The sequence below is a fragment of the Juglans regia genome, chromosome 8 (genome assembly GCF_001411555.2).
Source record: "Juglans regia cultivar Chandler chromosome 8, Walnut 2.0, whole genome shotgun sequence".
Classification (NCBI taxonomy): Eukaryota; Viridiplantae; Streptophyta; class Magnoliopsida; order Fagales; family Juglandaceae; genus Juglans; species Juglans regia.
Window position 1 is genome coordinate 12,887,383 of NC_049908.1, and position 25,060 is coordinate 12,912,442.

Genomic DNA, 25,060 nt, shown 5'->3' on the forward strand with positions numbered 1-25,060 from the left:
TCCACAGCAATAACAAAAGTCTGACAGCCTTTCATATTTGAAACTGATCCACGTTGCTTGTCTTCTAGGCCGTGAGAGTGGAAACCCATCTGAAAGTGGATTCTCTACATTTATCTCCACTTGCACTCATATATTTTCTGAGGATTATTTTCATGTCCGTAGCTTGCTCTACTTGAATAAAATTCCCTAGCCTCCTTGCTATTCTTTCAGCATTTGTTGTTGTCATATACTCCAGAGGCAATCCGTGTATTTGAACCTAGAAAATTGACATTTTTAGATCAATTTCTTGCAAGCTTAAACCAGTGGGCCAATCTCTAATCAACATATGAAAACCTCTGATATTCCAAGGTCGCTGCTCTAAGACCCTGTTTTTCTCTTGCTGGGTTGGAAATGTGAAGAGAAAAGTGTTTGTGCATAGGTCTTCAATGGAGAGTCCGATCACGAAGCTCCATGCAGCCTTTATTGTAGCATGTAACGTAAGTTTGTTGAGCGGCTTGGATGTAATTATGCGTCCAATGAGTGCATGCTCTGAAAGGTATGCTGCATTTTCAATTTCTAGCTGCAGATCCAGGTCTAGCCATTTGAGGGTTTCTGAGGTTTTGATGCTTCCTTCCATTTTTGTCATTGGGTTCTCAGAAGTCTCAGAGAGGTTTTGGTGGAAAGTGATTGATTTGGAGGAAATGTAATTTTTGTCCATATTTGAGAAAGGGACCGATGGTTGAGAAGAGTTTACGGGAAGGTGTGCGTTAGTTGTTGATAGTTGAAATTAATGCAGGATTAAATGAGAGAGGATGGTGAGGAAGTGAGGGAACTGGGTTGAGTTTCTGGTTTGATTAAGAAACTGGGTAAGAACTGATTCAAGTTGGGCGTGACTCACTGGGGAGGAAGGGAGAACTCATCTTTGAGAGAGAGTTGGGAAAAAAACAAGCTAAAGATTTGCTGGCAATCTCAGTTGACTCTAATAAAATTATTATTAACACTCCAATAAACTCTCCATGTCTTACATTTGCACTGTACAAACACAACCCGAAGGAAGCAAATTGCTACCAATTCACTGCATATGAAAATAGTACACAATCCCCTCAGGGCCATAATAAAATCATAATCAGTGAATGGAAATGCAAAAAAAAAAGGTTTTGAAAGACCACTTGCACGTACGTATCTTGTAAATAACTTCTATTAGATATATACCGTAGTATTCACAATATCTGCAACTTAGCTCTCCAATTCTGCATCTGTGTCCAAGAAATCCCACCCTTCATCCAAAAGAGCTTGGTGTTCAGCTCTAGCTCTTTCCTTTTCAATTCTGCTGTCCACTGATAGGCTGTCATCGGAGGTTGTCGGGCTAATTGTCTTAGGAACCAAAACAGGCGCCGCCACGCTTTTGAGGGAAGAGCCTGAGGAAGCTAACCTGTGCTCAGGAACCAGATCAGATGCCTCGTTTTTCACATAAACTTCTCTTTCAGTAGTAGCTAAGATGCAACTAGTCTGGCTAGAGGAAAATGATTGGCTTAATGGAACATGGTTATCAAACTTCTCTTTCAGCAGCCTCACATCCTGACATATGACGGAAAGCTCTCCTCTGCACCAGGAAAGGTAACATGACAGTTACATTTTTCAAATATCATACCAAGTTCAGGAGCAGCACTCGTAAATTTTAATAGATACATGCATAGATCTGGACCATGGAGAAACTAATACCAACAAAACAAGTATGTGGTTTTACTAAACAAGAATAATTTGGATATGAGACAAATGTTTTCACTAAATTCTTGCCCAAACAAATGTTTCAATTGAAATAAAAGGGGAATAAAAAACTGGGACAATAAAATGTTCAACATTCAGGTTTCAACTTGGTTGATACTAGTTTTAAAATTAAGTTAAAAAAAATGCGGAGGAAAAAAGATTCATGACCAGAAAAAATATAAAAATATGTTGGAAAAAAATTTTGTGCTCCATACACCCACTAAACTGACGCCATATTCAGGGCACCGATTATAACATGTGACAACAAATGAGATGCATCAAATTTAAAATATGGTTCATTTGACTTCCAAGAACAATGAATAGCTGCACACACACCTGCGCACGCACGCACACACACAGACACGTGCACGTGCACACACCCTCTCGCTCCCCCAGCACACTAAGGGAGCGAGAGAGTATGCAGAAGCCTATTAATGATTGTCTGTACAATGAAATGCGGGTACAAACTTCATTTGAAAGAAACAGAATTAAACTTACTGCAGCATATCGATAATTCGACCTCGGTCCATCAGAAACTCCCGTAACTACAAGAAAGCATAATTTGATTTAATCATAAATCATTGTCATTTCTTTTTACTTGAAGAAGAGGGCCACAAAGGGAACAAAGTAACTACCCTGGAATTCTCCCCTGCCTCATCTTCTAGCATCTTTGACTCCTGAACGACCTTCTCCATGATTGCTTCTTGTACGGCAAGAGCATTTTGAGCGGACTCTTCTTTTTCTATCCTTTCCTGCTCAGCTGCTTTCCTCAACTCTTCTGCTGTGGCTACTCGTGCCTCTAGAGTTAGGTGCATCTGGAAGGGAAACAAGAAAACCCAAAAGTAACAAATCTTCCAATTTGGTCACATCTTGTCATACCCTTCATACAAATGGACATGGAACTATCATTATTCATGGATAATATTGTCAAAATCATTTCGATCTTTTTAATAGGGTTAGATCAACTTAGTTAGGCTAGCCAAACCCTTCTTTGCACAGGTGAGAAAGATTATGTGATCGCTGTGCAAAGAAGACATGATTCAAACCTTTTTTTGGAGATCTCAAACCAAAACCAATTTTCGACCCCGATCTCTTCTCATTTGTTTTGGTATACCAAACCTAGCCTAGCCTTCATCAATCACACTAAAGCAGAGCACCAAACTATGACAAGGCCCCCTTAAGGGTTAGGTTAGTCAATCCGGCCCCCCTCTTAGTTATCATCTCATTTCTTGTCTGATCGTCTTCAAGATCATCTGAACTGTGTATTAATTATGATAATGTGTTTAGTTAAAATAAACTTCTTATGCATAATATAGGGGAAAGAGTAAATATAGAGAAAAGATAAGTCTGGGTATTTCCCTTTTGTTACAAAGTTATAGGAAAAGGGCAAGAGATAATCTTCTATTAAGCTCCAACTCCTTTTAAGAGAAAATGGGAAAAGGCTTACTTAGAGTTTTCTATCTCAATGTTTATCTCCTCCCCCTTTCCCACCTTCATGCAGAAGGCATGGTAAACAAATAATTAGATAAGCAAACACCGCTACAATAATGACAATCAACTGGTGGTCAAAAGGCATGGTGTTTGGTGATGAGGCGTAACAAAATTTTAAATACCTCGTCAAGTATTGCAAGGGATCCATCCCTTTCATCAGACATGCTGAGCAGCCGAGATTGAAGGTCCCTCACTTCAGTTGCTAAAATTGCCTTCTCTCCATACACTTCTCCTGCATGCTGCAAAGGTAGAGCTATAGGCTCAGTTTTTATCATTGTTAACTAAAGAACAAATAAATCCAAAAAATCAGCAGTTCTAAATACTATGTATTCAATTATTATTTTACAACCATGTTATTTGCTTCCTTTGCATGTGCCAACATTTGTTTTATTTCTTCCACCCTGACCAGAATATCCAGCCCTCCCCGACAAGCTTCCGCTTTGGCTTGCTCTGCAGCTTTCTCCTGGAATTCCATTTCTCTCATCATGTTGATCACTCTCTCCATGGCTGAAAGCAAGGTTTTCTGCACCATTGGTAAGTGATCAGTGACTTTCAATTAAAATGATCCATCGCATGAAGGAGTCAGATGGCAACAAATATTTATAAAATTTAGTTTACTTGACATATCTGTATGCATTAAATAGAGCTAACATTAGGTATGGGTTAAGTCCACCTCAACAATGAGGAAACATCTGAAACCCTCCCTGTTCAAAATTTCAAAGTCACCAATTATATCATGCATCATTCCCCATTCCGAATTTCAAAGTCACATTGCAATACCATTTTGCCTAATTTAACCACCTAAATATAATACATGATCATATTCGAGTTTTCATGAAATTTCAAAGAGCCTCCCAAATGAACACAACTTCCCTCCTTTTGTTGTAAGGAGATTGGCAAAGGAGATAAAGGACTCAAAGAAGCCCCAAGCTCATAATTATTTTTATCTGAAAACTCAGAATTATAATTTATCACCCTGAAGTTGAAGTACAGGAGAACTTTTTTTTTTTTTTCTTCATTGACTTGGAACCTCACCAAGGCAAGCAGTAAACCCGGGAATACAATACCACTCACCAGAATTGTGTATTAAGTAATTTATGGGAACTCGTAGTGCAAAAACCAAACCCAAGATGTAAGCCTACAGCTCATCCCAAGCCCAACCTTTGGCCACTAGGTTGCACTTGAATGAGTGAGTATGGGAGAAATTACAGACATAATAAATATGCATATTAAAAATTATATCCTTGTGCCTTCCTCTGTGTCCTTTTCTATGCTGTATTAACTGGAAGCATGTGCTTCTATATCTAGGAAGTAGATCTTCATAAACTCTCAAAGATTACATAAACTACAATCCAGTTTATGATTTGCATTGAAAAAGGTTTGACTATAACCACCTCTACAGAAAGGTTCTACAACATCAAGTATCTTCATCGTCTTGCTTTAGGAAAAAACAGTATCTTCATCGCCTCAAGGAATTTTGAATTTAACTAGGCAAAAAACTGATTGGAATACGCCAATAAGCAGAGCATAACGACTGACTGGCCAGCTGGGAGCAAGGACACTTCAAATTATAATTTATTTTTCTCTAAAAACTCCAAAAATTATTCAGTGAATACAGGAGAAATTCTAGACCTAATAACTTTGCATACAAATGTCTTTCTCTCTATCCTTTTATCTATCTGTTAATTGCCTGACCCTGTGTTTGTATCTCTAATCTAGAACTAAAGATCTTCGTAGATTCTCAAGCATCTTCATCATTTTTTTATAAGGAATAAAACACAAACAGCTTGCCATGAAAGAATTTAAATTTAAATTAGAGATACAAACAAGCATTTCAAAGAATTTGAATTTAACTAGGCATGAAAACCAATTGGAATATGGCCATATGCAGAGCATAACAACTGGGAGCAAGAAATTTACAGAACTCTTCAAGTGTTTATAAAGAAATGCAGAGGATTTTGTATTGATATCACTGGCATTGAAAGTAGTGAAAAGCCACAAGGAACTGAAACAGATTAATCAGCAAGCTTCACAGTGAAAACATATATGCTAAAGAGCATCCTCATTGGATTAGCAATCCCAAAAGTCAAATTTTGGCTAATATCACATACTTTGCCTTTTGCCTATTCCATTCAAAACCTATTCCCACATTGGATTATCCATGTACTCTCTATATAATATTAAAATATTATTAATTATTATCTTTTTACCTAATTTATTTTTGCCACATTTTTCAGTTCTACCGATGATATGTTAATTAATAATCATATAATTAAATTATTGTTTAAACAATCATATTTTCAATGGTCATTTAACGCTAATATCTAAAAAATCTTTGATCAAACTCATCTAAAATTCCATATGAATGTCTTAATTACCAGCCAAATCATATTTTCAATGGTGATTTGATTACAATGAATTGAATGTACTACGGATCAGTATTTGTAGAGGACGTTTCCAACAGCCCCTGCAGCTAATGGGTTGTGATAGTTTCTTTTGCACCAAGTGTATTAATTAACATCTTGCATCAATTAAGAGAGCACAAAAAAAAAGAACCCTTTCAGACTGTCCATATCCTCTCACAACCATATTCTCACAATCACAATCCACAATATAAGTGCCAACAAAATGACAATATAAACACAAATAAAACCTGTCCATAACTCCTTCCAGCACAAACAACACAATATGTTGGATTATGAATCAGTGCACGCAAGCTTACATCTTTCGGAGGAAAGCCCTCAATAGCGGGGTTCATACCCATCCTTGAATTAACTGCTCCAAGCTTCATCGAGAGGAACTGCAAGATCCAATAAATACAGCAAAAGTTCAAGTTCTGCAGTCTAAAGGAAATTATAATGAGGTGAAGTGGCAACAGAGACACACACCTCAACCTGGCGTTGCAGCGACTGGATGTAATTAATTGTCTCATCAAGGACAACGACTTTTCCAGTAACCTGTTCAGAGGGTAAGGACACAGTCAAGCAGAGTTGAAGCTGAAATCACGCTTTCAGATTTTTGTGTAGATATTATTAAGACTAATCTACTTATGATGTAAGAAAAGAGAACATGACTTATTAAAGACACAAAATCCATCATTTTTTATATGCTAGATTGTATAGAACTAATCAGCATAATCACTAATAGTACCTATATCAAACAACCAACAAGAAAAGTTATATACCTCATTACATCCAGGGACCAAATCTTGGAGAATTTTCATCCTCTCACTCTCCCTCCTTACCTGTCAATATGGGTCCGCTAAGTAACATTTTTTTCCAAATAATTGTGCTTAAAATATCAACAAAGTCGAGTTATTTATTTTCTGGAATAACTACACGATTGGAAATGAAACTACATGATTGGAAATGACAACTTCAAGGAGACAGAAGGGAATTACCCTCTCTGCTAGACTATGGCTATCAGTAGCTTGGTCCTTTCTCGCTCTCACATGAATATAGTCTTGCTTGGGTGGCTCAGAAGGTTTAGTGCTTTCTTCAGCTGACTTGTTGCCAGGCATTGAACTAGCTTCCACTTCAGCTCTTGAACCTTCATTCTCATCTCGGGATCCAGATAGTTTCATCTGTTTACCATTTAATTCCTTCTGCTCCAACAGAGTAAGCATGTTTTAATCTAGAGTTTGGAAACGAGTACTAAAATTAAGCAGATAAACAAATAAGTCATCAAAGTTGCACCCATCCCATGGAGCTTAATTCCACAAGAATTCAAACTTCCACCCTGTGGTTTAGACAACAAGATCTTAATTCTCTAATAAAAAAGAAGAAACACACAAGATATTCGCAGCAGACCACGCTTTTTTTAAAAAAATTATCCAAAGACCTATTAAATCCCAAGAACATGCGGTAAAAGAAACCATTCGAATCATAAAGTTCCAATTTGGCGTCAAGTGCAAAGACAAAAATGCTCAGCATAACTTGGTTCTTTTATTGTCTTTCTTTTGGAAGTATTTTTGCACAGAAAATAATTCAGAGCATAAATTTTAAACACTTTACACCATTTTAAAAAATTACACAGAAAAATATGCCCACTCAAATAAGATTAAGCCTTCGATTCAAGCTTTTCATCAATCCAAACCAAAACATAATACTCAAAATCATAGCATTTATTCTGCAATTCTTACTTCCATTTCCCGGCAACCAAACAAGTAAAAGTCAAGAATATTCGTTTATTTATGGAGAGAAAAGAGAGGTTTGGAAGGGGAACAGAGAAATTCGAGGCAAAAGAGAGAGAGGGTAGTTGGACGGAACACTTTATTGAATAAAATACACATTTGGTCGAGCTACAGTAACTTGCCGAATACGACCCAAGGGTGCAAGTCAGTGTAGCCCAAAGCCAATTTTATTTCGACTTTGCCTAATCCAATGCATGTGTTTTTTTTTTTTATGCAATATGTGGCAAATATTTGCCTAATCCAATGAGGATGCTCTAAGCCTGAACAAACGTATTAGAGATCAAACATTTACTGGATACTATCAAGTGAATCAAGTTGAACTAGAATTCTATTTGACATGATGTTCATGAGGAACAGTACAGATGGGATTCTACTTTAAGATGAAGGCATTATTCACAAGCTTATAAAAACTAAATTTAAGAGTACCTTGTTATTTTTGGCATGTACAATGATCTCTTCAACAAGATGAATTTTACATTCTTGGTCAGAATGGGTAACTATGGTGTCCGGTTTTGGCTCATCCTCAACACCATTCATTTCACTGTCAAAATAGTCTTGCCTGAAAGTGACATCAGAGGAACCACTAGCCAACAGAGTATGTTCTTTGATAGATGTTGGAACCGGCATAGGCACAGATTTTCTCACCTCAGAGCTATCTAAGCACAATTCTTCTTTCTGGCATTCTCCATGGACAACCATATTAGAGTCATCATCCATAGGAAAGTCAAAATCTTTCCTATCAAGATCCAGATCATTTGCAATGACCTTGACAGCACCCTTTTCATTTATCAAAGGTGTGGTCATGCCAGGGGGGTTCATCCCTAACTCAATTTTGATAGCATTTCCCCGAGAAATCAGATCCTCACCCTTAGTATAGCCACAAAATTGTTTCTGATAATTCTTTCCTCCATGCAACATTGCATTTTCCAATAAAATCACTTCATCATTTTCAGTACATCCACATGGCTGATTTTTAACTTTATTTGCATCATAAATATCTGAAACTGTAGATTCATTCAGCGCCTCAACTATAGGTGTTGCATCAGCATGAAGAACACCAGAGCTATGGTCAGTCTCCTTGGCATCACCACAAGCTATTGGACATGGTTCTAAAGAGGGCCCCACATCTGCTGTGAAAATTACTTGCTGCTGGCTCAACAAGTCCATCTGCTTCCTAATTCCTACAGCACATTCATCATGTAATGTATAATAAATAAGTCAATCAAATCACTCACCCAATCTAATGGCAATTCAACTGCATGCATAAGAAAATAAGAAAAAAAATAAACAGAAGTAAAAAGGAAAACCCAGGAACAATCCAGGGCTGATGCAACAAATAATGAACCATGTACAATGGACATAAAGTAATTACAACAATCAACCAAATCAAGATCCTGGAAATTATGAAGGGGAAAGGTTTTCAAATAAAATATACCATTATCATTCTCAGGAGGATTAGAAGGACCAATGGAATGAAGGGAAAAATAAGGGATAATCTCACTAAGAACAGCAAGTGCAGCTTGGTCAGCATCCTTGGAATTTTCAATAGCAACAGCCCTCAGCAAGCGAGAATCAACCTATGCAAAATGAGATGCAATATATATCTTCAATCAGATAGAAGAAAAGAATTTTTTTTTATATAAGTAAGATATAAGAGAAGAAAATGTAGACAAATTAACATGGAAAGAAAAGTAAACGCATAAACAAGACAAGCTATGGGGGTAAAATGCTTAGGCCAAACTGTAATATCCAAGATTGACTATGGGAGGTTATGAATAGAATCCTATATTGCCTAGCTGGAGGTTCTAGTTGTTTATTATGATTTCAAGGGACTTCAATTGTCATATTGACTAATCATTTTGGAGTATAAGTTCAAATGTGGCTTGAGCTTTCCTTGGGTCTTTACAAATGGTATCATACCTAGCCTCCAGCCAAAAGTATGCAATGTGAGACCTGCCACTCACAAAAGGAATGGCTTGACAGGGATGTCCAGGATTTAAGAGGAAAATTGTAATACCCTGAATTGAATATAGGAGTGTGGTGACTCTTGAGCAATTACATAACATTTGGTTAAAAAAATTAAAAGAAAACCTTATTCGCATTAAATTCCATTTGAAGAGTGTCAGGATATTTGGATACCAAGGAGAAAACGCTGCTCAAATAAACTACAAGAAACTCCTTTTCACTCGTAGACAATGAAACTAAAGCAAAATTTATCATTCAGATTAATCAAAACTTCAAATACCACGATTTTTCTTTGATTGGTAACAAATAAATTACCATGAGATTTAAAACTGGGAACAAATAAAGACAAACAAATAAAGCGGAAAATTATTATATAAAAAAAAAAAAAGAGAGTAAAATGATTTTTCTTTTACAAGTAAGAGTAAAATTAAATTAAATTAATCTTTCATTATGATACCAATTATTCAATGAAATGAGATTAATACCATTGGAAATATTTCCTGCAAGCATCGATAAACAGAGTTGAAGCCCATCTCCAAGAACCTCTATTCTGCACAGGAGGAAAAAAAACCATCAAATTTGCAAACCTATTCCCTAAACAAAATTACTAATAATCATGAAAAGGTAAATGAAAACCGCGGGAACAGAGCAATCAAGTTAACACCAGCGTATTCTTTCAGACAAACATAAGGACATACAAAAACTCAAATCCTATGTACGGTTTCCATTTAACTAAATTTGGGGGGTGGGAAGAATGAATCTAAAAGGAAAGATAAAAACAATGACACTCATGTGAACACAGAATTTATCAACTACGGTTGGTCAAGCTAAGAAACCATAATGCTCTGCCCAAATGCGTAGAAAGAAAGGGTAAAAAATTATAAAAAAATGAAAATAAAATAAAGGAAAAGAAAGAATTTGACATTAGGGTTGTCAGTAACCGGGAGGCCCAAAAGCAGAAACGAAGGAACTACAATCAGGCGAAAGAGGAAAAAATATACACACACAAAGGTTGAGAACTTTATTTTCTCCTTCGTTTCAATTTCCTTTCCGTTCTCGGAAACGAAATATAGAGAGAAAGGGAGAGAAATGCACTGACCTTACCAGAGTGACAGTGACAGTGACTGACAGAAAAGGATTCGTAAAAGTTCTTGTAGCGTTCAATGAACCAAGAAATCATCAGGATATGGGCGTCATTGTGGCTTTCACACGAGGGCGTTCTCGCTATGAAAAAAAAAATTCCATGGCGGACGGCGAGGCGCCAGACGACAACGACATTTCAAAAAATAATAAATGATAAATGATAAATATCCAATAAATAATTTATGAAATAGTTTTTTATGATTTTATTTATAAACATAATATTCTACGATGCTGTGTTAGGCCTCGTTTGCGTATCACGATATTTTCATCTTATTATATCTCATCTTATTTTATTTTATTTTATTTTAATATTTAAATATTATAAATATAAATATTTTTAATTTTTAATTTTTAACTTTTAACTTTTTATCTAATTACTATCTAATCATTACAACATTTTCAAACATCTAAATAATTTCATTTTTTCAAATTTTAAAATAAAAATAATATTATAACAATATTTTAATTTTATAATATTTTTATTTAATATTTTTTTTCTCATTTTTCAAAATCTCATAAAATCTTAACTCAAACTATTTTACTATTATTTATAAACTATTTTACTATTATTTATAAATCATTTCATCTTATCTTACCATCCAAGCCGGTCTAAGAACTTTTTATTTATTTATTTGAGCTATGTGTTAGAAATTTAGAATTGCTCCGAATAGTTCATACTTTTCCTTATTTTGCTATGAATTAAGGAAAACATGTTGCACTTGGTTCATGGGGACTATATGGTTTTGACTTCACCAAAAATTTTGAAAATTGATGCAATAATATTAGAAATTTTTTTAAATAATTTATATATTGTGTATATTGATTCAAAGTATAGTAACATAAATTGTATGTAATATTTTAATCTAATAAATTTAACTATTCCGATATATTGTACAAATTTATAATAATGTGTTATGTTGTGAGAGTGCATATATGTAGAGCTTGGTGTCTACGAAACTATTTCAACATGTTACAACTTCTCACCAAGAGCAAGATGGCCTGATCACATATGATCCAGTTATCAAAATAAAAAATTTGGATTCGAAACCTCCCACTATATACAAATTAAAAAAAAAAACATGTTACAACTTCTCATAATCTACACTCTTCTTTATTTTCGTATAATTTCCTTTATCCTTTACTTTGTTAGTGATGGTGCTTCAAGTGTCATTGTCATGTGAAGCGCTGTAAAGAAGAAATGTTCCTTCTTGTACTCACACTTTCATTTGATCATCAAGCTTGTACTCATAGCGTAGCATACATAGTCTGCAATATTATACTTATTTTATTGGTACTAGTTGTATGAGATAAAACTCACGATTAATTTTAAAGGTTGACAACAAATTTTTCGTAAGTATTGTAACGCCCGTTTTCGCAGGGATCGAAGAGTTACTTCTTATAACTTAAAATTCACAATTCATTAATATATTTATAGATTCCAAAATATATAGTCATCAGAATATTACAAAATCTCTTAATAAAATTTGTCACTTCTCAAAAATCTTCTATAAATAAACCATTATACTTAATTAATCATTTCACCGTTGCTCCATAATCCTGATCCTTAGAGCATTCTCATTGGATTAGCTAAAAGCTAAATCCATTGAAGATTTGGCTATTAAACCATAAAATGTGATCGTATTGGAATAGCTAAATTCCAAATATTTGGAATTTAGCTACAGTCACTTCTAAAATTATTTCCAAATTTGAAAGGAACTATTCATTCATCAAATACATTTTATATTAATTATTTCTCTCTCCTTTTAATATCAATTATTTCTCTCTCAATTTTAAATGACAATTGAAAAAATATAATTAGAATACAATTACTAATTAATATATAATATTATGAATAGTAAAATATGATAAAATAAAATAAATTCATAATTAAAAAAATTAAAATTTTTTCAAAATTATTAATTACTCATTACTATATAATGAATAAATGGATAATCCAATGTGGAGATTTGATGTGAATAGTCAAAGTTAAATTCATCTTATATTATTTTATTGTCATATAATGAAAAAATGGCTATTCCAATGTAGAAACTTATGTGAATATAATAGCTAAATGTAAAATTCATCTTATATTCATAAAAAATGTACTTTAACTTTAACTAATCCAATGAGAGTGCTCTTAGCTGGACTATTCAAAATCATCTGAAAAATATATGGAGATAAGGGGTGAGTTATCAATAACTCAGTAAGCAGAAGATATATACTAGTGTATAAATATGAGCATTTTCACAGAGTTCAAAATGCATAAACAAAACATTTCAGTATCAATATACAAATATCAAAAATACATATTATCATAAAATTAGAGTAACTTTTCAAACATTTCATTTTCAGAAACCAACTTTTCACATTCAAAGACTCCTTTGGCACAACATGACTGAACATCTTCGTCTTATCATATCATATCAGAGCATCATATTAGAACATAGACCATGTTTAACCCCCGTGGTAGGGTTGTGCATCCTGCGGAAAGCCAAGCAGAACATAAATCACCATGTTACCAAAGCGATTGCACTCAGAATAGAAAACCACTATTATATCTCGCAGCGGGCCAGAGGTCATTATTGTATCCCGTGACAGGGCCAGAGGTCACTATTGTATCCCGTGACAGGGCTAGAGGTCACTATTATATCAGGTGACAAGGCCACATACCAAAGTAAAACAAAATCAGAATCACCATATCAGAATTATAAAGTCATGCCAAAGGTTTTTCAATTGCCACATCTTATCAACACAGAGTACTAAACAAAATCAGATCGCAAAAACATAACTTATACACAAAATTTCATATTCGCTCACTTTTTCAAAGTTAAGAAACATAATGTCAAAAATAAACTCATGTCTACACTAGTCATGACAGAAAATACTTTCTTCTTAAACAGAATCTCATGAATAATGCAGAACAAATAACTAAGGTAGTTCAACTTTCTTTTCAAAATCAAATATGTATATTTTTAAAAAATAACCTCAGCTCATTTTATTTTAATGCAAAGTTTAGCATAAGAACACCGCTTATCTGGATTTCTTAACTTTTCAGAAATTTCCTCAAAATGCCGAACAATTATAAATCGTCACCTATAACATAATAATGTAATTCTCATAAATTTACAATCGAACACATATTTCAATATTTAAGCCTAAGATGCTAAAATAACTTATTTTAATTCCTCAAAACCTAAAATTACAAATCATCACTTTCTAAATCATCAATGTCGATTTAATAATTTTGACCAAAACATTTAAAAGTCTGACCTATTTATTATTGAAAACAAATTATAAAGTTTAATACTAGATAATATAATTATCTCAAAATATTTTAAAATAAACCATAACTATTTTTAGATAGACTAAATCATATCTAAAGTGTAAAAATAACATTACACCAATATTATTTACTTTTAAAATAAATCTTTCCTCAAGAACAATTTAAATAACTTAAAACAAATTTTCTATACATAAAAGATTTTAGACTATTATAAAAGAAAATAAAGCCAACCTATACATATTAAAATTTTTAAAACAAACTAACATAGCCTGTAACTCAACGAGTAGCACTGTAATTTTGATCATAAAATTATTTTATACATGACCAACTTTACGCTAAGCTTCCATGAGACTTGATATAAGAAAACATGTTTGTGAAATTATAGTTTGTGAGGCAGAGGCTCACCGATAGGAAGTGAAACGTGTGGCGGAGCGATGGGCTGGGCGGTGGACGACAGTGGTCACGGTGGCAGGGCATTGTGAGAGAGAGAGAGAGAGAGAGAGAGAGAGAGAGTCTCGCGTGGAAAGAGAAAGGGTCTTACTGCGGGTGTTGCGTTGTGCAACACGGAGAAACCACGACAACGGCTGGGTAACGTGGCGGAGGCTTGCTTTCCAGTGAGTCACAGTGGCCCGGGGCAGTGGTGGCAATGGTTGCACGGTGCAACCCTCCTAGTGGTTGGGCAGTTCATGGAGGAGCCTTACGTAGTGGACAATTTGGCTTTGTTTTGATGAAAGAAAAAAGGGGATGACTTCTCGTGGCTCCTAGTGGTTGGCATCGTGTGTATGGTGCAGGTATGGTGGCTTACGGTTTCACGAGGGGCTGGGCAATAACTGGTGGCTTCTGCCGTGCAGGGGAAAGACTCGCATTGGGTGGCTTCCATTCAACTGAGTGCACACGACGTTGGCTTTTTTGATGCAGCAACACCACAGAAAAATGTCGCCAAAATGCGTCTTGGCTATCTCGTTTGCAGCGATGGAGTGGTGGTTGAAGAGGGTAGCAGAGGCTGGAACTTGGTGGAGGGATGGGCGTCAGACTAGGAGAGGCTGATTCGTGCGACAGGAGGCTGAGGAAACAAATATGGTTGGCAGTAGCGAACATAACAGAGCAGTTTCTCTAAGCATGGCTAATGTGTGCGTAGAAATATGATGCGAAAACCCTAAAGACATGAGAGACGTGTGTGCGGATGAAAGCTGAGTCGTGTGTGTGCATGCATGTCGTGGACGAGAGGAAGACTTAGGGGTGAAAAAAAAATAGACAAAAAATAAAAAAAAAAAACGTGCAGGAAGTTAACGTGTGAAAAAAAATAAAATAAAATAAAATTGAACTGGATTGGGTGCGGGTGTTACAAGTACACCTTAAGTAAATTAAAGAAAAACTCTCCCAATCCAATGACACCAAGAATGTAAATGCGAGATTTTGAACTCAAGACATCTAGTTTATATGGCTCACGTCATAAACATTACACGCTTCAATACGTTGGTGTGTTGGATGGCTTTTAAGCTATTTAGGATCTAGAGAAATCACCATGAAAATGAGAGGGAGAATTGCAAAATTAATATCTAGGATTGTCATGATTTTGCAATTCAATGCCTCAATTTTTAATTTTTGAAAAATTGATACTTATTGCGTTTGAATATTGAATTGAGTTGAGTTGAGATGATAAAATATTGTTAGAATATTATTTTTTAATATTATTATTATTTTGAAATTTGAAAAAATTGAATTTTTTATTATATTTTATATTGAAATTTAAAAAAATTGTAATAATAAGTTGAGATTAATTTAGAGTTGATGATCCAAACGTATTATTAAACTTAAAAAAATATATATTGTAATTAGATACCTCCATTAATTAGCAGTTGAAAAATTAACGGTAAGATTGACACAATATGCCACGTATCAACCTTCAATTAGTTGATGTTGATATGATGCCACATGCCAACCAATAAAAAGTTGACATGTAGCCTTCCAATTCCATTAGGTTTCTTAAAGAAAATTGATGAAGATACCAATTGCAAGTTTTTTAAAATTCAGATATCAATTTTGAAAGAGAAATGCTTTGTTCCAAATTTGGGATTCAAAAAGTTTCTCGAATGAGACTTTTTTTTTAATGATTAAAAATACTCTATTCGGGACATTTTTTTTTAATGATATTGTAAATTTTTTAATTTTTTTTTTAAATGTTTATGATGATTAAAAAAGATCTCAAATTCGAGACCCAAAGCAGTACTCTCATTTTGAAATTCAAATTGAAAACGTGAAAACTCATGTACTGATTTCACAATTAATCCTAAATAAATAAATTAAAGGAATGCAGAAATTCAACATTGCTTATATCCTAACTTCCTCCCCTCCCCACAAACACCAAAACGTGTGAAGCATGCCTTGATCTGGTCTGATAACTACTAATGGCTCGTTTGGATAGTGAGATGTTTTGATAATGAGATGAGATCAGATGAGATGAGATGATTTTAGATAAGTTGAATAAAATATTATTAAAATATTATTTTTTCATATTATTATTGTTTTAAGATTTGAAAAAGTTAAATTATTTATTATATTTTGTATAGAAATTTGAAAAAATTGTACTGATGAGATGAGATGGGATGGGAAGATGGGTTGAGAGTGTTTCAGTATAAATATATACGACACAAAAAGAGTAAAACCCTAAAAGTTATACATATTTGCAAACTATTCATGCCGGTGTAATGTAGAAATAAAAGCCTCCAACTTCAAACTCTCTCTCTCTCCAAGCTCAAAAGACTGAAAGCGGCTTATCCTGGATTCCCTGAAAACTTCCCTACAAGTGAATCATCCTCCACAGGCTACTTTGGGGATTGCCCTTGCCTACTCTGACCTCCCTGCTTGATAACCAATATATAATCAAACAATGCAAGCATGAAAGTTTTTCAGATTAGCTTTGCTATACTAAATACATGGTGCAGAGGTTGTGAACCCAAGATGGACTCAAAAGAGAATACGGAATCCCGCTAGAAACCAATGAGCCAAACGAAGTTATTTTAGCCAATTTCTCTGAATTAGTTTTTCACTACCCACAAAGACAGATAGTTTGAGTCAAGCAACATGCGCCAGGCACATCAAAAGCTACAAAAGAAGTTGGTGCCATGGGTTTTGATTTTGATGAGATCTGTTCAAATACAAACACAAAATGGAAATTTGATGCGCTTTTTCAAAAGAAACAGGGAGAAGTTCACTTCTCCAGTTATGCTTGCATGTAATGTCAAAATCTACCCTAAATTTTGTGGTTCTAGTTATGTTCCCCTGATGATCAAACCACATGCATCATGAAAATGCACAATTAACAGAATATTGTTCACTCACAGCAGGTTTTTGACCAATCAACTTTCTATTTGATGGAGAGCGCATTACAGATGAATAAACTGCAGCTGCAGCTGCAGCCACGCGTATCCTGCGAATCATTACATATTTCACATTCCTTTATATACCATAACTGACTGCAAATAATAAACCAAGCAAACTCAGATGGCATCCTACCTTTTATGTACATCAACATAAACATCTGTCTCATCTACAATTTCCTCCTGCATTTAGGAAGGGGATTAGAAAGAAAAAATAAAAAATAAATCCTAACTATGCATAGATAGGTGCAAACTGAAATAATACGCGCAATTTGTTTTGAAACATATAAATTAATCTGTGACAAAACCACTTGAGAATTTTCACTGGATTTAATTAGAAGATTAGATCGGGTGATGCACCCGCAAGGTACTTTTTCTATAGGTCTGGGCAGCTATTAAAAGAGAATTCAAATCCAAGTAGTGGTGGGAGTGGAGCTTACTTGTAGAAGTTCTTCAAAAACATCCTCCAGGGTAATGATACCAATTACTTCCCCATCTTCAATATCCTCAGATAAATGGCACAAGTTGTTTGTGGCAGCAGTCCCATTTGGTCGAACCTTGTGTTCGTTTGTGATAGGCCTTGGATGTTTCTCAATGTCAATGATAACTCTCCCCGATTTCTCATCATTGTCAGTTAGCAAGGGAGTAGTCAGTTGAGAATTCCGATTGGCAACTTTGCCTTCCTTGAATTTCTCCCCTTCAGCAGTAGATTGAGGGTTCTTGCTCTTTCCTTTAACCTTCACTACAGCTGCCATATGACTGCTTCCCTTTTGAAACTCATTGAGGATATCATACAAAGGCATATCTGATGGAACCCTGAGACATGAATGCATGCGAATTAATATGTTTTGCATACAGAAAAGGTTAAAACGAGATGCTGAGCAGAAAAGGGCACACCTAGGAATTCTCCGAATGGAAACGGCACTGACTGGGGTTTCTGTTTCTGCGCGTACTGTGAGGAGACTTTTCACCTAAATTTCAAACAAAGAAATATTTTTTACGAAAAAAACGGAAGAACAAACTTCATAATCAGCTGGCTAACAGTAGCAGCAAATCAATACTTCACATGTTGAAGTAAGGAAAAAAAAAAGGAAATACACTTTGTACCCATCAAATGTAGTCCCTTTTGGAATGTAATACCCGAACTATCACTTTAGGGACATTGCATTCTCAAACTACGATTTATAATCAAGATCCGCCCATTGTTTGACTTTAACATTAAGTGTGAAAAAAAATGGCACAAGTGACTAGCATGTGTACCTATTTGGATTGAAATGGCGAATGACCTAGTAATCTATTTGTTAAAAAAAGGAAACAAAAGCTAAAAGTGAAAACGTAAAAGGGAGATAGAAGGTTTCAGCCCTCCTGGCACTGGGAGGGAGTGAACCCTCACGTGCCAGCCTGTGGGGTGGTTCATGTGACCATGTTGGAGGAGGAATCCAATCCTGCAGGGAGGCTGCACCCCTCTCTCTATCTCTTTTTTCCCCTTCAGATTTCATTTTTAAAAAAAAAAAAAAATAGAGTATAAGTTTATTTTTCTAATTTTACCACCAAATAAGGCATGTCCCAGCCAAATGGGCATTTTTCAATCTTAGTTACACGCCAGAGTTAGATGGAGGGTGTTAGGTGATGGACGATAAGTGATAGTTTGAAGATGCAATGCCTCAAAAATGATAGTTTGATGATAACTGTCTCAAAAATGACAGTTGGGGAGCAAAATATATTTTTAAAACAAAATAATAATAATAATAAGCATTGGTTTGAAACACACCAGCAGGAGACCAATAATGTTTTTCTGATTTCCAGAATAGACGGGGACACGACTATGACCTCGTGCAAGAATTTTCCCAATTGCTTCCCTGCTTAATAAAAGTGGTAAACATCTTTTATCAGTTCACTTTGGATTTATAAGTAGATTTGAAAGGCTTTAATCTTTTTATGAGCTCCCTTCTGATATATAAATATATATGTGAAAGTAAAGACACAGAACCATCCCCAGAAACAGGGAACAAAACAGAATGATACTGGCAGGTGGTCCTAAGAAGTCCATCTTGTTTCCCATTGCATTTTGTTCACAAGGGCAGCAGAGACAAAAATAAGCATCAAGGAATTTGCCCAGGAGACTAGGAAAATGTCCTTAGGTCTTGCTGCAGTTCCCATCAATTATTCTTGTACATCATCCATGGCAGTATCCATTGTCATAAATGCTCTCCCATCTGGAGCAACGCTATTAATTTAGAAACCAGATGAACCCTTATTCTTTGATAAGAACAAAAGAAGGCACTCCGATATGCTATAATAATTAATTTTTCATTTGATTCTGCCATGGCCAACAATAGCTCCTAACAAATAGATATTCCATTCAGATGCGAAATAATTAAAACATACAAAAGTCAGAGCTTCTGTCACCACTATACCACAACCAAATTGAAGAGCAAGTTTTGAGAAAGATCAAGCTGAAGCAAAACTGACCAATCCAATTTTGAATTGACATCCAAAGAAAATGTTGATTCAATAGGTGTCATAGCCTCCTCTGCAGTCTGTGTATTAAATTCAATATATTATGATCATTTTATAAAACAATGGCAAACCAAATAAACAAAGAAAGATTTAAAAGTTATAAAAAATGGACACAAGCCTGAAAATTAGAGTAAAACTAAAATATTTTGGAGCAAAAGGAGCATCAGAAGAAGTTTTGAAGAAATACCAACTACTAAGCAAGTAAAACTAAGACCACGCAACAACTGTTATTGCTGATGATATAAGAGTAAGGAACCAACATAAAGTATCACCTTAAAAGAAAAAGGGTATCCAAGCCAGAGGCCATAATCTCTCACTTCAGAAAAATAAGATGGATGAATATTCGAATCTTTTACTATGACAAATATGCAAGTACAGAAAACATTTGAAGCCTTTCGAACGATTCCTTGATATCAATAGCTACCTTTCCAGTCAAATCTAGTGCTCCGCTGATAATTGTTGTCTCATCATGTGTGAGTTCACCCCCCTTACCAGCCTAAAATTCAAAATTAGCAAGCTAAGATTACAAAATAAAAAACAAAAAAAACCAAGAGAATTGGAATCCTAGGCGCATCATTTTTTTCAGGCAAGCTGGTTTAATCATGTATTTTTTAGTTTAATGAATATCTTTACCAATAAATAAGGGCAGATTAAGTCGTAGCAAATCATGCAGAGTTTGATATGGAATTACCTCCTGGCCGTGGATAGAGACGAGGGCTTTTAACTGAGCTCGTCTAAACAGAGCATCATGATGTCCAAGAACAGCATCCAGAACCTGCAAATGCATTAAATTTTATGCTCAAAACGCAGTGCCTACCTCATAAAATATAGAAGTTTAAGTCAATTATTTAGCTAGCCAATGTCAACCATCACCTACTTGCAAAAGTGTGCAAACATTATAGCGTCCAATGTGCTGGTAAATACTAATCTACTAAGGTACAAAGGTGTCTGTGAAAGTGCAAACATTAACCGTCCTTGTGGAACTACCAGTCAATTTTCCTTTTACAAAAGGGAACAAATTTTGCAAATGAACAGGAGGGAGAAATGAGCAATTATTATGTTTTGAGCTACAGACCCTGTCTAAATAACTTATAGATCTGAGCAGCTTCCATATTGTTAAACATCTTATCCTAAGTTCAGAGCATTTGAAAGTCAAAAGAAGAGAGACATAATGAAGCCCATCTTTTGTTACCCTCCACTTGACAAAGCATTTGTAACACCTTGTATATGGATTTGGTTTATGGATTGATGATAAGAAATGGATACAGGTGAAGGAATAGGTTGCCGGCTTCGAGGGTAGGCTCCTCTAGAATATTAGAGAGAAAGGAGAGAAGATGAACAGTAGAGAGAGAAACGGAATCTTGTAAATTCATGCATAACCAACCCCTTTCGGTGCTACAGTAATATAGCGTTCCACTACTAACAGAAAGGAAATAGAACTAAAGCAATTGACTGTCACTAACAGTAAATGAAAGACACTATCCTTAATGGACTCGCAGGCCCATGAAATAAACCCATAATCCATTAACTCAACTAACAAATCACAAGCCCATAGACTACTAACAGATTACTTATAAGAACCCTTTAATCCTTTCTGGCCCAAGGCCCACACGACCAAACCCTCCCCTTCTGACTCAACACTTCTACTTTTCTTCTTTTCAACTATGCCTCTATCTTGTCTCTTCAGCTCAGACGATGTGTGACAGTATTACCTTTATAGTTCCTTGACTTCATGCAGCTCAGAAAAAACTCATGGAAAAATAGAGAAAACCATATCAAGTTCACACTAGCCCCTTCCAGTCCATAAAGCAGACATCTACCACAAACTTCCACTTTCTTGTATCCAACATCTACCGTAAGATAATAACCAAGTACAAGCTTATTTACAAATGACTAACTATAATTGAGGTAATGAGAACAAAGTTAATGAACTTGACCAGCCAAGTACAACTTTTTGACAACTAAAAATGTGGTAACATCTGAAAGTGAAACATCTCAGAATTTCTCTCCTTATCATGCTTCATTTTTTTGGAAGAATTTGTGTCCAAAGTAGGAAATATCTTATATTTTGCAGCTTTAAAACTTGAAAAAGGGTCCTATCCTTATGCAATATGCATAGATTTATTCTTTTAAATGAGTAACTCGCACACTTCACAGGAGTTGAACCTGAGACCTCATCCACTACACATGAACTGGAAGTGTCATTTGACACAAAGACTATTGGCGTTCTAATGCAAAAATTTCAAAATGACTTAGGGCACCAAAAAAAAAAAAAAAAAAAAATGCAGCAAATAGAGGTAGATGGTGTCCTGCCATGTTTACAAGATATACATTTTACTTGACTTTTTTTGAGCAGGGATCCATAACCCCGTGACATAAAAGTTTCAAGTCAGAAATTTTAAATTCAGTTTTCTACTCTGAATAGTACCTTTCCAATAGGGTAAGCAATCGGATAACAGATGATCATCAGAATACGCACAAGCCACACGAAGTTCGCACCCACAGAGAGTCCATATCTTGAGCATATTGCTTGTGGTATAATCTGGCCCAAATATAGTAAGTAATAAGTAACTCTCGTTTCAGCCTATTGTGGTTGTATCTTCAAGCCTTATCAACATAGAAATAAAAATGTACCTCTCCAAAAGCCAGAACAAAAGTCACAGACAGCAAAACAGCAACCAAGGGGTGAAAAATCTTATCAAGGTATAAGGGAAGGGCCTGCAAAGAGCAAAACCAAGTACAGGCACAAATCTGTGAAATGCTATTTGGCATGCAAAATACAGGAAACAGTCGATCATATTGAAATCCGTCATGGTTCCATATTTATTTTAACCATACAAAATTCTTTCCATTTTTTTTTTTAATGGGCCATCTCTTTTTCCCACCAACAATAGCTAAGCTTTAGCAAATTTATGGAATCACCTCCATCGCGCAAGCATTACATAGAAGCAAGGTAACAAGCAATTGGTGCTGCTTTTGCACCACCGGTAAAATAACGGCTGCACAGATCAGAAAATCAAATACACGAAAATTAGCAAAACCAAATACTGAACGCCAGCCCAAGAAACAAAATTCCACCTTCCAAAAACAAGAGATTTCCAGGATTATACGAACCGGCTTGTTTCTTCTCGGAGGGAGTGCCACTGCGCTGGAGGATCTCGAGCTCCACGAGGCCCAACGACATGAGACCCAACGTGAGGCCCGACATGATCCCGGCAAAAAGAACGAGCAGACACGAGGCCCCAGCATAGACGAACCACCAAGGCGTCCCGAACCGGATGTCCTCCGCCTCGAAAACGATATCGTTGGAGAAGAACATCGTCCGAGCAAGGGTTAGCGCATTCAGCCACAACATCTTCAGGTTCCGGTGGTTTACAGTTGGGTCGAGGGGGAGCGAGACAACGCAAGAAGATCGGTGAAAGAGAAGTAGTGGCCGTCTTTGTTTTGCTGTCTTGGGGAGAATGCATAGATGCGGTGGAGTTTAGCGTGGTCAATGAATTCTGTACGTAGGATGTGTCTGGGTATTTTGGATTGACGGTTAGAATTCTATTGCTTTGTTTATTTGTTGGCGTAGAGTGCGAGTGATGGAGACAGCAGCAGACAATAATGAGGTTTTATGAATATGCGACAATAAAGTTATCAACTTCTCATTTTTATATGTTTTTTGGGGCGAGTCGGACATAATATCACGAGGAAAAATATTTACAACAGCCTACTATTTACATCAACTTTAACATACTTAGTATATTGAGTGAAAAAAAAAAAAAATTGAAACCATGGTTTGTGGAGAGTGTAAGATGATGTATAGCATATCTCATGTCACAATTGTTATGGGGCCAGCTTTACAAAGAAACAGAGACCAAATGATGATTTCACAAGAGTATTGATAGATAACATATTTTCATAATATATTTTATAATAATATTATAAAATAAGAATATTTTTATAAAATAATATTATTTTTATAAAATATTTTATAAAATTATCCTTTATTTAACACATTATTATAACAAAAAATCTACTCAATCTCTGATTCTCTAACCGCACGCCACACTCTTGGCATGGCCGAACCCGATTCTTCTCGATTCTTCTCCACGTCACGGTTTAGCATCCATCACTCGTTCTCTCACCCTCGTTCTCCCTCAGTCCTCTCACCCTTGTTCTCCCTCAGTCATCTCACCCTTGGTTTTTCAGAGACCTCTCACCCTCGCTCGTTCTCCCTCAGACCTCTCAACTCTCCCTCTTCTCCCTCTCGAGCCTCATACTCTTCTCTCTCTCGCCTTCTTTCTCACCCCTACGCCCTCACCCCATTCAATCTCGAACCCTAGAAAGATTCATCCTCTCACTCGAAGTAGTACTATCCGCCTAGATTTGCTGGAACATCTAACTCGAAGCCCTTCTCTCCCTCCTCTCACTCAACATAGCACTCTCCATCTGGACACATATATGTTCTTTTTTCCAATTCATTTTTGTAATATCTAGCTCCTTCTTCTTACGTACACTTATCTCTTTCTGACGTATGTTTCGTCCTTATGACGTTAGCAAATCCCGAAGGCAGAGATCATGTGATCATCTGCCTTTCTCACTAGCGACTGCGAGCTACGTTATTCGTGCCGAACCATGATGGCGTGTCTCGAAAGATATCGTGTGACTTCTAGGGCACGCCCAGTGTTTTAAATATGCTGGAAATATTTATAAGAAGTATTTCCATCATTATTGAATTAAAATTTGATCTTAAATACGACAATTATAATATTATTGAAGAGCTCCAAAAATATTATAATTGCCGGAAATTATTTTAATTTTATTATTAAAATAATTTCAATTATTTAAGATATTATGAGATTTAAATTATGTTGAGAACTTTTATTAATTAAATGGTTTAACCCTTTTAAATATGTTAAGTGAGACTTCATCATTTTATTAATGATGAAGAATATTATTTTATAAACTAAAGTTAGTTGAAATAACAATTACCTTAATTTCTCTAAGTGCTTTTAATTAAGTTAATGTTTTATGCATCTTCAAATCAGTACTTTAACCCCTTGTCGTTAGATCGTTATGTGGATCCCCAGACGAAGGGACTGGGTTAAATACCCAGACCCCCTCTCTTTCCCTCTCGTTTTCCCCGTAACCCTCTCTCTCCTCCCTCTCTCATTCGGCGTACGCAGTACGTGATACACCCCACGCCTGAATGGCTTAAGGCCTCAGCCCGGCGCCGCCATGCGTCGCCCTTCCTCACCGCCAGCACCAACGGCTTGCTCTCCCTCCGGCGAGTTCATCCATGTCGACCTCTCCCCCTCACGCTCTTCCTTTCCCCATTTCGGAACTGCACAGCCC

General features: G+C 35.7%; 2 protein-coding genes across 9 annotated transcripts; both read right to left on the reverse strand.

Moving 5' to 3' along the window:
* Positions 1–935: 935 nt before the first annotated feature.
* On the reverse strand, positions 936–10,612 carry LOC108981807. Of its 5 annotated transcripts, none has more exons than XM_035693060.1 (13): positions 10,494–10,612; positions 9,880–9,944; positions 8,931–9,006; positions 7,856–8,610; positions 6,638–6,841; positions 6,422–6,481; positions 6,126–6,194; positions 5,960–6,037; positions 3,587–3,760; positions 3,360–3,476; positions 2,382–2,561; positions 2,245–2,291; positions 936–1,582 (listed from the first exon to the last, which is right to left on the reverse strand). In XM_035693060.1, the coding sequence occupies exons 2-13, from the start codon at positions 9,925–9,927 to the stop codon at positions 1,216–1,218; spliced, it is 2,175 nt and encodes a 724-aa protein (XP_035548953.1). In that variant the 5' UTR covers positions 9,928–9,944; positions 10,494–10,612; the 3' UTR covers positions 936–1,215. The 5 variants fall into 5 exon arrangements, with proteins under 5 accessions (XP_035548953.1, XP_018808603.2, XP_018808601.2 ...); XM_018953058.2 differs by having other exon boundaries at positions 8,865–9,006; positions 10,499–10,611; XM_018953056.2 differs by having other exon boundaries at positions 8,865–9,006; positions 10,494–10,611.
* A 5,812-nt stretch (positions 10,613–16,424) lies between these two features.
* LOC108982369 (putative DUF21 domain-containing protein At1g03270) lies at positions 16,425–23,170 on the reverse strand. 4 transcript variants are annotated; one of them, XM_035692729.1, is made up of 13 exons: positions 22,835–23,170; positions 22,643–22,719; positions 22,355–22,438; positions 22,149–22,262; positions 20,412–20,495; positions 20,145–20,216; positions 19,673–19,740; positions 18,972–19,059; positions 18,098–18,171; positions 17,641–18,016; positions 17,337–17,383; positions 17,163–17,250; positions 16,425–16,681 (listed from the first exon to the last, which is right to left on the reverse strand). In XM_035692729.1, the coding sequence occupies exons 1-13, from the start codon at positions 23,073–23,075 to the stop codon at positions 16,646–16,648; spliced, it is 1,449 nt and encodes a 482-aa protein (XP_035548622.1). In that variant the 5' UTR covers positions 23,076–23,170; the 3' UTR covers positions 16,425–16,645. The 4 variants fall into 4 exon arrangements, with proteins under 4 accessions (XP_035548622.1, XP_035548620.1, XP_035548621.1 ...); XM_035692727.1 differs by having other exon boundaries at positions 16,425–16,684; XM_035692728.1 differs by having other exon boundaries at positions 18,972–19,062.
* Between the last annotated feature and the right edge of the window lie 1,890 nt (positions 23,171–25,060).

Excerpts from the sequence above, each read along its gene's own strand:
- LOC108982369 (XM_035692726.1), bottom strand. The coding sequence starts at position 23,075 with ATGTTGTGGCTGAATGCGCTAACCCTTGCTCGGACGATGTTCTTCTCC. Across the intron at positions 22,439-22,642 it reads GTAATGCTTGCGCGATGGAG|GCCCTTCCCTTATACCTTGA; the intron begins GTGATTCCATAA and ends TGCTCTTTGCAG. Across the intron at positions 16,685-17,162 it reads TGATTGGTCAAAAACCTGCT|CAGGGAGGTCAGAGTAGGCA; the intron begins GTGAGTGAACAA and ends TTGGTTATCAAG.
- LOC108981807 (XM_018953058.2), bottom strand. The coding sequence starts at position 9,927 with ATGGGCTTCAACTCTGTTTATCGATGCTTGCAGGAAATATTTCCAATG. Across the intron at positions 3,477-3,586 it reads CAAAGGAAGCAAATAACATG|CATGCAGGAGAAGTGTATGG; the intron begins GTTGTAAAATAA and ends CTACCTTTGCAG. Across the intron at positions 2,292-2,381 it reads AGGCAGGGGAGAATTCCAGG|TTACGGGAGTTTCTGATGGA; the intron begins GTAGTTACTTTG and ends GCTTTCTTGTAG.